This window comes from Triticum dicoccoides, chromosome 7A (assembly GCF_002162155.2).
Source record: "Triticum dicoccoides isolate Atlit2015 ecotype Zavitan chromosome 7A, WEW_v2.0, whole genome shotgun sequence".
Lineage (NCBI taxonomy): Eukaryota > Viridiplantae > Streptophyta > Magnoliopsida > Poales > Poaceae > Triticum > Triticum dicoccoides.
In genome coordinates this window covers 706778817-706792624 of record NC_041392.1, presented here as the reverse complement: position 1 = coordinate 706792624, position 13808 = coordinate 706778817, and the positions used below count along the sequence as shown (strand labels likewise).

At 49.9% G+C, this 13808-nt stretch overlaps 1 protein-coding gene across 1 annotated transcript; it reads right to left on the bottom strand.

Annotated features, from left to right (window-relative positions):
• Window positions 1-7644: 7644 nt before the first annotated feature.
• LOC119329541 (citrate-binding protein-like) lies at window positions 7645-8446 on the bottom strand. Its single transcript, XM_037602602.1, has 2 exons — window positions 8171-8446; window positions 7645-8043 (listed from the first exon to the last, which is right to left on the bottom strand). Exons 1-2 carry the CDS (start codon window positions 8444-8446, stop codon window positions 7645-7647), a joined length of 675 nt encoding a protein of 224 aa, XP_037458499.1.
• Between the last annotated feature and the right edge of the window lie 5362 nt (window positions 8447-13808).

Here is a 13808-nt window from a genome sequence, read left to right as displayed (position 1 = left end):
TTACCTCGAAGCCTGTTAGAAGGCTAGCGCAAGCTTCAGTCAGTCCGCTCTTGGCGGACTGAACCTTCTGGATCACCGTACTCATAATAGTACGGTGCCCCTCGTTGATGGAGGCGCCGTCGAGCACCTCCAGCAGAGTGTCCGGCACCTCCGGTTGGACGGAGGCCGCCGGCTCAAAAGGCTTGCTCCTCTTGGAAGGAGTTCGGCTACCGCGGTCCGGAACTGTGGAAGATTCCGGCGCGGTGTCCGACACAAAGCCGGACTTGGAGCCCTGGGGGGCCTTATCCCCTTCACTCCTGGAGTCCGGGAGGTTGCCTTGCGGCTCCTCCAGGACCACCTCCTCCTGCCCCGGAGCTTGTCGCGACGCCACTTCGGCGTCGTCTGCAGTGCGGGGGGAGACAGCGGGCGGAACTGAGTTCACGTCCGATGAGTCCAGGAAGCTGCCCGACGATTCGTCGAATTCGGCCCGGGGCGGACTGCATAATTACATTCGACATCAGGGAAAGCTGTGCAACAAAGGAACATCATGAGTTATTCTGATATCCGAACTTACGATTTCGCCGGACGCTTGGCCCTATTTGGCCACTCCTCTTTGCCCTCTTCGGTGTTGGGGGCGTAGTCCGGCGGAGGGGTCTTCCTTTTCCTAGACCCCTCGGCCTCCCCCGGTGGGGCGGCCTTCCTCTTATCTCCTCCCTCCGCTGGGGGGGGGGGGAGAGTTTTCTTCTTCCTCCTCCTCGTTTTCACGGGAGGAGGGCGTCTCGGACTCGTCAGATGACGAGTCCGACACCACCACGTTGCGGGCACCTTTCGAGTCCCCGTGGTCTTCTTCTTCTTAGCCTTCTTCTCCGGCACCACATAAGGCACCGGAACCAGCAGCTTCGCTAGTAGAGCTGGGGCTGGGTCTTCGGGCAGCGGAGCCGGACAGTTAATCGGTCCGGATATCGCCCGCCAAGCCTGTCAAAGGTAAGGGAGTTTAGATCCCGCATAGAGTCAGACTATGAAGAAAGCTTAACATCCTGTAAAAGGTGAAGATAGCTTACCTCGCTAGCGTGACGCCGCGAGCTATATCCGCGGTCCTCGGAAGCGGATGCGGGAGCCTCGGCGCCCTTGAATAGCACCTTCCAGGCATCTTCGTACGTCGTGTCGAAGAGCCTGCTAAGGGTTTGGTGCTGCGCCGGGTCGAACTCCCACAGATTAAAATCCCGTTGTTGGCATGGGAGGATCCGGCGGACGAGCATAACCTGGATTACATTAACAAGCCGGATTGGCTTGTTCACCAGGGACTGGATGCATGTTTGCAATCCGGTCACCTCTTTTTCACCAGACATGACGAGGGCCGACGGGGACGGATACCAAAACCATCGCACTATATAAGATGCAATAATAAAAGTAAGAAAATAATACAAGTATCTATGTAAACATACAAGTAAGATTATTTTTCCTTTCAGAAAGAAGATAAGAACAAGAGGCTCACCACGGTGGTGCCGGCGATGAGCTCGGCGCGGGTGATCGACGGCGGTGAAGACGGGGACGGGGCGTGACGGACCGCTAAACCTAGACAAATATTATGGAAAATGGAGATTGGAGGTCGAGCTTGGAGAGGAGAAAGCTTAAGTAGTGTGGCTCGGGCATTCCATCGAACACCTTGTGTGCATAGGAGGTGAGCTAGAGCACCACCAAGCCCTCTCCCCCTCGGCCAGAGAAAAACAGAGCACTGGGGTGCTCTGCTCGCGAGCGAGGGGTATATATAGGCACCTCATTGGTCCCGGTTGGTGACTTGAGCCGGGACTAAAGGGGAGCCTTTGGTCCCGGTTCAAGCCACCAACCGGGACCAATGGTGGTGGGCCAGGAGCGAGGCCCATTGGTCCTGGTTCATCCCACCAACCGGGACCAAAAGGTCCAGATGAACCGAGACCAATGGCCCACGTGGCCTGGCCGGGCCCCTGGGCTCACGAACCGGGACCAATGCCCACATTGGTCCCGGTTCTGGACTGAACCGGGACTAATGGGCTGACCCGGCCTGGACCAAAGCCCTGTTTTCTACTAGTGCAATTTTATAGAATAAATTACATGATTTCTACTCGTGTACAAAGGATTTGCCAAAAACCTATGTGGTCAATTGACTACACTACACTCAACGTGGCTTCGCCACTGACGGACCTCACACACTCAAACATCGTCCATGTAAAACAAAATCTGATTTACTTAATTTTCTAATATTTCTTTTGATTTTAGATCAGATGAGCTCGAGTGCAGAATTGAATATTCACATGAAATAAGCTTTTTATGCAGTATAATTTTCTTCTATCAAGCATTTTCTTCGGGGTACTAGTAAGCTGATCCATATCCACACCAAAACATAATGATTTACCCAATAGATTCTCAAAGTAAATGAAATACAATTATGAGAGGATGGTGCCTTGAAGTCAAGTTCATGTGCATCTATGGCGTACCAACACTAGAAAGGATTAGCACACAGGCCAATATATCTCAAAGGGCACAACCTTCCAGTAGGTAACCTTACCGCAATACATGAGACTCTTCATGACCCCTGTCCTAAGATCGGCTGCGTAGAGGTTCATGCAGTTGTCCTTGACGAGTAACGTGCCATTCTTCTCTGCCAGAAAGGTCAAGTGCATCTCTTCTTCTCGAATCTGCTTGGGCGCTTTTAGCTCGATGACTCGGCTGCAGAGCCATCTACCGCCACTATCACCCCCCTCACTAACTTGCCACATGCATATTTTTACCTGGAGGCCTGGCTTTTGCAGGTAAAGCAACGATAGTGTCTTGTCAGCAGAAACAATAAGTTGTGGTTCTTCATATGTAAGCCAGAAACGAACGACGACGTCCACTCCAGCCTCCCGCGGCGGACGTCGTCCGCAAGGCGGCTCCACCGCTTGCACGTCCTGGCACAGCGGAAGAGGTCGCGCATGTCCCCCATGTGCGCGAGGATCTCGCAGACCATGTCGTCCGGGAGCGACATCGCCGTGAGCTCTTCAGGGACGACCATGTCTCGCGTGAGCTTCGCCGTGCGGTCGGAGGGAGACTCGAGGTAGATTTTGCTTACGTGTCTACTAGCGGTCGACCGGCCGTGTATATGATAACCTTGGGCCTGGCCGGTTTGGACTCTTCGTCGAACTCATCGTGTCCGAATGTGTCACGAGCTCACGATCTTTTGGAAGTAGAAACAGGCGATAGGATAATACTACGTGGGCAAAAAAGAAACAGGCGATAGGAGCAGCATTGCGATCTAATGGACGGATCCAACTGCTAGCCAGCCGGCTGATCCGCACACGGCCGGGACGCCTCGAGATACTACTACGTGGGAGGCCTTCCCGGTTAGGAATTGTAAGAACACACCGCGGACGTGAATTCGATCGTGACTCCAATTCGGATCCGGGCCTTGAGGTCCTTCAAAACCACGGCCTCGAGACACGTTGGGGCCTCCTCGTACGGGAGACTCGTCCAGTCACACACTCTGATGATCGTGGTACGGCAGAAGACGAAAGGGACGGTGGCGCAGGCCGTGGCGTCGCTCCCGGATGATGTGGTCCGCTAGATCCTCCTGCGCATGGACGATGTGACCGACCTCTTCCGTTACGCCATGACGTGCAAGCAATGGTGCCGCATTGTAAGCAAGGCCTCCTTTCTTCGCCGCAGCTGCTGGCCAGACCATGATACAGCGTCGTTCCTCCCTGGTTTCTTCCTCTGAGAGAAAATCATCATTAAGGATGACCCTACCTTTGTGACACGCTTTGTTTCCACGCCGGGGTCTGTGTTTGGTTCTGATCGTCGCTCTCTAGAGTCGTTTTTTCCGAGAGCAGCAAGTGGTACAGGAGGTCATAAAAGAGGCCTCCTGCACAACGGGGTGCCGCTCGTCACTCGCCACGGCCTCCTCCTCGTACGCCTGGATACACCCACTGGCAAAGGCAAAGGTTGCTTGATCTTATCTGTCCGCCTGGCTGTCTGCAATTTGCTTTCAGGCGCATGTGACAAGCTCCCTCTATTAGATTGTGATTGGGATTTCGACAAGAGTGGCTATGCCATCCTAACCAGCGCAGACTATACAAGGAACGGCGAGCAGCAACCTTCGGTGCCGTCAGGCTACTCGTCCTTCTTCAAAGTGCATTACGGGCCACACAACCTCTACACGTTCACGTCCGGTAAGCTAAGATGGAGTTGGCCGAGTAAGCTAATTTTTCCTTCTAAGGAGAGTGGTAGTTACTACTCGCCGTTGTATGTCGTGGCACGGCAAGCTGGCTCGTTCATTACTTCACAATACATGAGCCGATCTTGCATACCATTGAAGTGGATGCTGGGACCTCCAACACCTCCTTGACTAAGATTGATACCACGAGCGAACTGATCAGAGCTCCAAAGTATAAACCTCACAATTATGATGAACCACAACATACTCTCCTTACTGTTGATGTTGACGGGCAACTCTTGTTTCTTCATGTGCAAAGGCGAGGCTCCCACCTAGAGAGATGGACGCGACAAGAGGATGCCACTCCTATAAGGTGGCTTTGCACTCAGGTTATTGAGCTAAACCCACCTAGCAAGTCTTTTATGTTAACACTTTTGGAAGAGAAAGGTGGCATGCTGTTCGTCAAGGACGACTCTGGGAACATGTACACTACAGATCTTGAGAAGGGGGCAATGAAGATATTTAGTACCTACTTTGGCAAAATCAGCCGTCGGCAGGTTGTCCCCCTCGAGATGGATTGGCCGGCGTTCTTAGTTTCTCGTCTCGGTGCACATGAATCTGTCTCGAAGAAAGCATCGTCATAACTGACTTTTCCTTTTTCCTAATTAAAAGATATATGAGGTAAACCATTATATATGATTTAGTGCGGGTGAACTCTCACCTTTGTCGGTATTTTCGTCACGTTGCGTGTAACTGTGGTTTGAATTTTATTGCAAGATAATGTACTGTTCATATACTTACTTCTTCATTTTGTGCTTTCAGAAGCCATCATATACTTTAATATTTGGGTAATGTTGTGGTAAATTTCATTCCTGAGAAGACTTTATTTCATTGTTCAACAAATAACGGGATGTTCAGGGGTTTCAAATAACCAAACACGATGCCCCGCCTGAAACGTGGTCGTCATTCTAGCTAGTCTATGTGCTTCCCCATTGCTTCATCATTGAAAACTGGCATTGAGTTGGGGATTACCTGAACAACTGCTACTGTTACTATTACTATTACTACTACTGTTTCAACTACCATCATATAAATTGTTACAAGGAGGTGACTTCTCATGTGTGTTGATCTTACAACTCAATTCCTAAGGTTCATAAATATTCTTTGGCTCCCTTTTGTCAAATCAATAAATTTGGGCGAAATACTACCCTCGAAAACTGTTGTGATCTTCTATACGTGTGGGTCATCAACGACATCCACGGGCGCCGCCGGCATCGCCTAGCACAAAGACTGGGCAAGTAATGTACCCCGATGCTCCGACCCCTCCATCGCACCCCCGCCCCGCCAACCAGGCGGGCATGTCTGCTCGCCTGCACCTGGGCCACGCAATCTGCCCAAGACGCGCCTCCCACCGCCAGGGCCGCCAGCCTGCACCCAGACCGCTCCGAGAACATCAAAGGGGATGGCTTTGAATACCTCCGGCAACGCCAACCGCCGCCGAAACCTCAAGCATCGCTTGGTGAGCGACATAAAGCACCGTGCCGAGGAAAGGAGAAGGGGGAGGAGCGGCACAGATCACGACCGACACCCTCTGTGCCGGTGACGGGCGGCACGACCACGTCGGAGCCCCTCCCTCCTATCGGTTTCCCCCCTACTTCACCCCACCGCGGCACTGGCGTGGACCGATGAGAGGCCACCAACAGTCACTCATCTACCAAAGAAGGGGTATTTCCGCCGCCACCAATGCAAAGGATGGGCCTAAGGAAAGCCCACACCATCGTTTAGAAGCCGGGAGGAAGGCTCGACCGGACTCTGGGATGCGCACGCGCCTCCACCACCTCAGCCATGCCACCAGCACTACACGGATCCACGGCAGGGCCGGCCGCTCGCGGCCCCTACCAGCCTCAGCCCTCGCCGCTGGATGGGCTGCTGGCGCCGGATCCAACTGTATCGGACCGGGACCATCCCACACAATCTGCTCGGAGGAGCGGCCGCCACACCAGTTTGCGAGCACTTTTTTCATTCTCTCATCTCCGATCACTGACCGGACACATCTGGAAATGTTTGAGAATGATTTGAGAGGCCCACTCCGGCTGGCTGTGGTGCTCTCGGGCCGATCCCGTGGTGGTTGGCGCGCCCTGCCAATTGCGTCCCCCTTCCTTCGAGCTCTGGGCCAGCCTCCTCAGGAGGCAGTCTTGGAGGCGGCTGGCTGCGCCAACGGTGGGTGGTGGCTTTTTGCTGCACGCCATCCGGATTTTGGTTGTGCACGAGTCCCCCTCATCTTCCACCCAGCAGGAGTGGCTTCAGCCGTGTGGCCATGGACGTGCACCTCCTCCTGTGCCCCTGGCCACCGGTGCGGCTTCGGACCCGGCACGCCCTGGGAGCTGCGCTTTCGGGCTCCCTTGGCTCACTGGTTCCTCAGCATCTTCGCTTCACTACCACCCTAGCGGTACCTTGGTTGGCCGTCCATCCCGACACATCTTCTCTTCCGGCACGCTTTGGGAACTGCGTCACCTTCCGGCTCCTTGGGCACACAGGTGTCCCAGCTGCTCCGGTCCCGGTGGCATGGATCTGCGCTCCCTTCTAGATCATGGTTCATCCAGGGCTCCGGCCACCGTCACATCCCCGCTACCTTTCTCTCCGCTCAGCCACGTAGCCTCGCCCTCCTCCAAAGCTCACGCGTCCAGCGGCACCCGGTGCCTCCTTCGGCATCGGGTGCGACTGCCCTTCCTGCAGTCGCTGCTCCGGCGTAGGCATGACTGCTTCGTATCCGATCTGTGCTCTGGCGGCTTGGGATTGCTCGGAGTTTGGCCAAGGCAAAATCCCCGCAACTTATGCTGGCAGAGGCGACATCTGTGGATGACATGCCCTTCTTGAAGGCGCTGGCATGGCCATCTTTTGTGCCCCTCTTCGAGCTTTAGGGGAAACCCTAGGTCCGGTTTTCCGGACCGGACGACGATGGCTTCTCGGTGTCGTTCTTCTTCGTGAAGGCGTTGTCTTGTTTTGCTTGTGGCGTCCTCGGTGCTAGTTTTGGAGATGTTGGTAGTTTGGTTGCTAGTTGGATAGCTTCTCTAGTCGGAGAGTTTAGTTGTGTTCTTCTTTGTTTGGGTCGAGCATCTCTCGTTTTTACGCTTCGGGCATCATGTTCACGCCCCTTACGTTCGTGTCATGTGTTGTATCACCTCATGTACTCATTCTATCGTCTTGTATGAATGACAGAATACACAAGTTTTGCGTATCAAAAAAAAAGAAGGAACGGCTGTAGATGCTCTTAGAGAGCGACGCACTGGACCGACTGGGGTGATTTGTAATCATGGATGTGCCACAACATTTACTGCATTAATTTTTCCTGGCAGATAGAGACATATGTACCGTATCCATTAATCCATTGCCTCATCATACTAATACAAAATTCATTTCTTCCACATGCCAATCAAATGTACTCCAGTCCCCAAGTAATTCATGCCGAAATCTTGCAGGTTGATTTCTTACATTTTTCAATAGGAAGTCTTAGTGTAGACCTTGACATCCCTCCACCGCGACTCCATGTAGTGCGAGGGGTCCGTTTGCGTGTACACACCGAACTTGAAGTAGTGGAAGTTGCCGCCGTAGCCTGGGACGACCAGCCTCTGGTCGCCGTCGATGAACACGGTGAGGGCCGACGCTTGGACGTCGTGGACCACGTTGAGCCTGAACCACCGGTCGTAGATGTGGCTGTCGACCACCTTGGTCTCATCGTTGTAGTACACGAGCCGTCCGCCGTAGACGTGCAGCATCAGCGTCGTGTTCCGCGGCGGGCCTGCCGCGCCGAACACCTGCATCACCGACACCCCCGTCGTGCCGGCCGGCACGTAGCCGTACCCCTCGAACTGCCACACCCCGGAGCTGTACGTTACCTGCTCCACCCCGGAATTAGAAACCAAAATCGACGTGTCAAACCAACAAAACTCCATTGCTAATCCGTCAGAAATCAATGTGAGGAAGGTTTGGTTTAGTAGTGTAGGAGAGATTGATGCAACCTACGTTGAGGAGGATCTCGGAGCGCGGCTTGGTGGGGCTCCCGGCGCGGAAGGGCTTGTCGTCGCAGTAGACCCAGAACCGCCGCACGCCGTCGGCGCGGAGCTCGTAGCGCTGCTCCTGCGGCAGGTCATACGGCTTGTGGAGCTTGAACCGGTCTTCCGTGACCTCCACGGCGGTGAACCCGGCCGTCGGGTCGGCGCCGGCGGCCGGGCTGCACGAGCGCCACAGCGTCGAGAGCACGACCAAGACACTGATCCATGGCAGCAAGCGCTTGGCCATGGTTAAGGGAAGTACCGCTTCGATGGCAACACGTTCTGTTAGACATAAGACTGCTTGGTTGTGTAGATATATAACGGCACCGTATACTTGAATTTTTTTCAGTAGTTGGCAGATATTTCGAACCGAACGGATACTCCCTACAGTGAATAGCCTGGGTTTTTTGCTATTCTGTGTCAGACATTTGACAGGATGCTCTATAAAACCAGCGGAGCCTGCAGCGATCGATGCAGCATTCGTCGCATATATTGTTGGTATCGAATGCAGCATCAGGACATTTGACTAGACGCTTTATAAAATCAGCGTTCGTCAGTTCATGAGCCGCCTGGCATTTCTTTTTCTGTATTTCGTTTCATGTAGGTATCGATGCAGCGTCAGCGATCCTTTGTTGTTTGAATATTTACGTGTGTGATTTGTGTGGCTTTATTTATAAAATCAAACGTATGTCTTTTCTCTAAAAGAAAATGCGTGATTTGTGTTGTGCTTGTCACTAACTGGTGTGAGCGAGCAGCTAGAAATGTGTAAAAAGGAGTAAAAAAGAGTGCATTACTCAAGAGCCTGAAGATTCATCCCTACAGAAACTAGAAATGTGTAGCGGCCCGAACGGAACCAGACCACAGTTCGGTCCTCTGTTTTCGCCTAAAATTAGCTAAAACATGGCTAAGATTATTTTGCTCTCTAAAGATATAAGTATAATACACTCCCGCTCACCCATCAACCTCTTCAGCTCCGAAATGACCATGGTATATTGTGACCGATCCTTGCTCCTAGCATTGATTAACTGGACTGCATTAAGGCTATAACATCTCAAGATAAGTGGAAGGTTCGTCCACGGGTGCGCTAGAGCCAGCCCCTCCATGCATCCCGCAAGCTCTGCATGAAGGGCATCCGGGCACGACCACAAAGACCTGCACGCTGAAAAGATGACGTTGCCATTGTGGTCCCACAGCACCATTCCCGTGCCTGCCATCCTGTCGCCAGGATTGAAGGAGTATCTACATTGAGTTTCGTCCAGCTCACCGGCAGGGGACTCCACTTGCATGTCGGCTTGACTTGGGTCTCCACATGCAATATGGGCTGTTCAGCTCCCTCCTGCGGGATAACCAACTTCCCCTTGTCCCAATCTCCTGTTGGATACTGCTAAATGCCCAAGAGAGCTTCCGTGAGGCCTCGATTGGCAGTGCCGGTTTGTCATGCAAACGATCAATCAACCATCCATCCAGAGGCTACATATATATGTCTTTTCTCTACAAGAAATGTTTGATTTGTATTGTGCTTGTCACTAATTGGTGTGAGCATTAGCTGGGGTTTTTTTTCCTACGGGGGTAAAAAGGAGTGCTTTACTCAAGAGCCTGAAGATTCATCCTGACACAGACTAGAAATGTGTAGCGGCCCGAATGGACCAGACCACAGATCGGTACTCCGTTTTCGCCCAAAATTAGCTAAAACATGGTTAAGATATACTATACACTCCCGGGATTTGGGTCTGCTTTCATTCCTAGTCCGGCATCAGTCACGGGATTTGGGTCGATGCCCCTGCAGTAGGGGGCGTCGATAATCTTGTAATCACGTTCGCAATTAGAGCACAAATTGTTTCGAAATTCATCTTTCTAAAAAGAAACTTGGCCCCATCTTCCCATTTATATGCATCTCCATTCGGGTCTTGGATCATTCACAAGAAAAGCATCGACTGATTTCCGACGAGAGATGAGGAAGAAGCACTTCTCTGCTTGAGATGAGAAACTCTGCTTTTACAGGAAACAGAGGAGGAGGAGTCCGGAAGCAGCACGCAGGGAAAAGTTTCTGTTTCAATCAGAATGATCGAATCCTCTTGATCGATGGTTACAAGTCCCCTTTTATATGTCCCGAAGAGACACGATGATCCCTCGAGGAGGCGTCGGTTCCAGGAGATCGAAGGGAGGCATCGGTTGCGGGACAAACCGCAACGACGGTTTGGGCAAGGGGAGATTTTCCCCTAATTACAGAATTATTTTTAACACCCCCCCTAATCTATGCTTGACCATGTAGATCATCTTCACGATTGTCCGGAAAGCTCTATCATCTCACAAAAAATTCTCCTTCAAAATTTCTTCATAAAATCTTTGATGAGACCCTGAAACATATACTCACAAAGAAAGATAGCATAATGTGATGTCATTAAGATGAGGATATCTCAAGAAGAGACTCCCCCTGACACCTGCAAGTCCCTAAGTCTTCGCATACCAATTCCATGAACACATTTCTGGAATGTAGAATTTGGTAGAGACTTGGTAAATAAATCAGCAAGGTTGTCGCATGATTTGAATTGCAGAATACTTATTTCCCTGCTTTTCTGAAGATTATGGGAAAAAACCATTTAGGAGAAATATGCTTGGTGATATTACTATTGATGTATTATGTTTGCATCTGCGCAACACAGGCCGCATTATCTTCATAGATAATGGTAGGTGATTTTATCGAATCCATTCCACATGACTGTTGTATGTGGTTAATCATTCTGCGAAGCCATACACATTCACATGTTGCTTCAAATAATGAAATTATTTCAGAATGATTGGTAGATGTTGCCACCAGAGTCTGTTTCGAAGACTTCCATGATATAGAAGTGCCACCATGTAGGAACAGGAAGTCGGTCTAAGATCTAGCATTATGGGGATAAGACAAATAGCCGGCATCTGCGTATCCAATCACATCAGAGTCCTGATTTTTCAGGAACTGGAGAAATAGGCCAAGATCCTTTGTGCCTTGGAGATATTGAAAGATATTCTTCACTCCAGACCAATGACGTTTTGTGGGAGCTGCACTATGTCTAGCAAGTAGATTCACTACAAATGCAATATCAGGTCTTGTGCAATTTGCAAGATACATAAGCGCTCCAACAACACTAAGGTATGGAATTTCAGGTCCCAACACCTCTTCTCCATCATCCTTTGGTCTGAACGGATCTTTCTCTACGTCTAGAGATCGAACCACCATGGGAGTTTTAGATGGATAGGATTTGTCCATATTGAATTTCTCCAATATTTTCTGGATATAGGCAGATTGGTGTACCATGATTCCTGAGGGAAGATGCTCAAGTTGAATACCTAAGCAAAATTTAGTTTTACCCAAATCCTTCATCTCAAATTCCATCTTTAGATGATTGCGTGCTTCATCAATGTCTGGTGTGCTGCCGATGATGTTGAGATCATCAACATACATAGAAATGATGCAAAATCCTGTAGACGACTTCTTGATGAAAACACATGGGCAATCAGCACTATTGGAGTAACCTTTCCGAAGAAGGAACTCACTGAGTTGGTTGTACCACATCCGTCCTGACTGCCTTAAGCCATATAGTGACTTATTCAGCTTTACACAATACATGTTGTGTTTTGCATTTTTATTCGGGACAGAGATTCCATCAGGAACCTTCATATATATGTCCGAATCTAGTGACCCGTAAAGATATGTGGTCACGATGTCCCTCAACTGCATAGATAGACGATTTTGCACTGCCAAAGATATAAGATATCAGAAAGTGGTTGCACTCATTACTGGAGAATATGTTTCAGTGAAATCAACGCCAGGTTTCTGCGTGAAACCTTGTGCTACGAGCCTTGCTTTATATCTCACCACCTCATTGTTCTCATTCAGTTTCCGGAGAAAAACCCATTTGAATCCCACAGGGAAAACACGGGGAGGTGTTGGTATTGCTTCAGTGAATACCTTTCTTTTGTTAAGCGAGGCAATTTCTGCTTGGATTGCATCCTTCCATTTAGGCCAGTCGGAGCGCTTTTGGCACTCAACGATAGACCTTGGATCATGATCAGTGAGAACGGTATCTGCAATCTTTTCAGCAAAAAATATGTCGATAGTCGTAGTCTTACGGTCAAATGATTCTCCAAAATCAACATAGTTGATGGAAATTTCCTGCACCCCTAGTGACTCTTCGTAATTTCCCAATACGATCGAGTCTGGGTGTTCCGATGTCCCAGTCAGTTTGTGCACACTGGAGCTGGGTTGTGGAGGTTGCCCTTCCACTGGGTGTATACTACCCGTCAGGTGTTTGTCAACGTTGAGTTGACCTGCATTTACTGTCTCCGAGGTTTTTCTCCTCGATTTCCTTTGCTGCTTGCTAGAAGCATGCTCCGGGTCAGAGGCTGTACTACTCCCCCTATTTTTAGGAATAAGGAGTTGAGTGGTTTTTATTGGTACCTCCACTCTTTCTGGCATGTTTCTAGCCGGGTTTAAGGATTTTGTAACAACTTTCAAATCAGTAAATGAATCTGGCAGATTATTTGCAAGATGTTGCAAATTAATGATCTTCCGAACTTGATGTTCGGTCTCATGGGTACGTGGATCAGAGGATGAAATGGAATGAGCATTCCAATCAATTTCTGAGCATTCTTTCTGGTACTTGAAATCTCCTCCTAATGCCAGAAAATGTTCCTCATTAAATATGCAATCAGCGTGACGGGCTGCGAACAGATCCCCAGTCAGGGGTTCCAGGTACTTAATAATCAACGGTGATTTGTACCCCACATATATCCCCAACTTCCTGTGTGGGCCCATAGATGTCCGCTGTGGTGGTGAGATCGGGATGTATGCAGCACACCCGAACTTACGTAGATGGGAAATGCTTGGAGGATTTCCACGTACCAATTCCAGATGGGAAGAACTGTGATATGCAGTTGGCCTCAATTATATCAAGTCAGCAGCATGTAAAATAACGTGACCCCAACAAGAGGTTGGCAAGTTGCAATTCGTCAAGAAAGGTCTTGCAATGAGTTTGATCCTCTTAATCAATGCTTCAGCCAAACCATTTTGTGTATGGACATATGGAACAGAGTGCTGAACTTCAATCCCCAAAGCCATGCAATAATCATTGAAAGCACGTGAGGAGAATTCTACAGCATTGTCCATTCGAATTGATTTAATTCGACTTTCAGGATAATGAGCTTGCAACTTAATGACTTGCCTCATTATCTTGGCAAATGCATGGTTTCGTGTGGATAGAAGACACACATGTGACCATCGTGTAGATGCGTCAATCAGAACCATGAAATACGGGAAAGGTCCAGATAATAGTTGAATGGGACCACAAATTTCTCCTTGAATATGTTCAAGAAACTGAAGTGGTTCAGCTTGTATTTTGAGGTGTGAGGGCCTCAAAATTAGCTTTCCCGTGGCACAAGATGTGCACACAAAATCAGAAGATTAAGGAAATTTTGACTCAAGCAAATTATGACCAATGGAATTGCTAGTAATTTTTCTCATCATCCCTATTCCAGGATGGCCTAGGCGGTCATGCCAGGTTTGGAATGCGTTAACATTCTGAAAAATTACTTTGTATGCAACATGTTCCACGGGTTTGATGTACGTA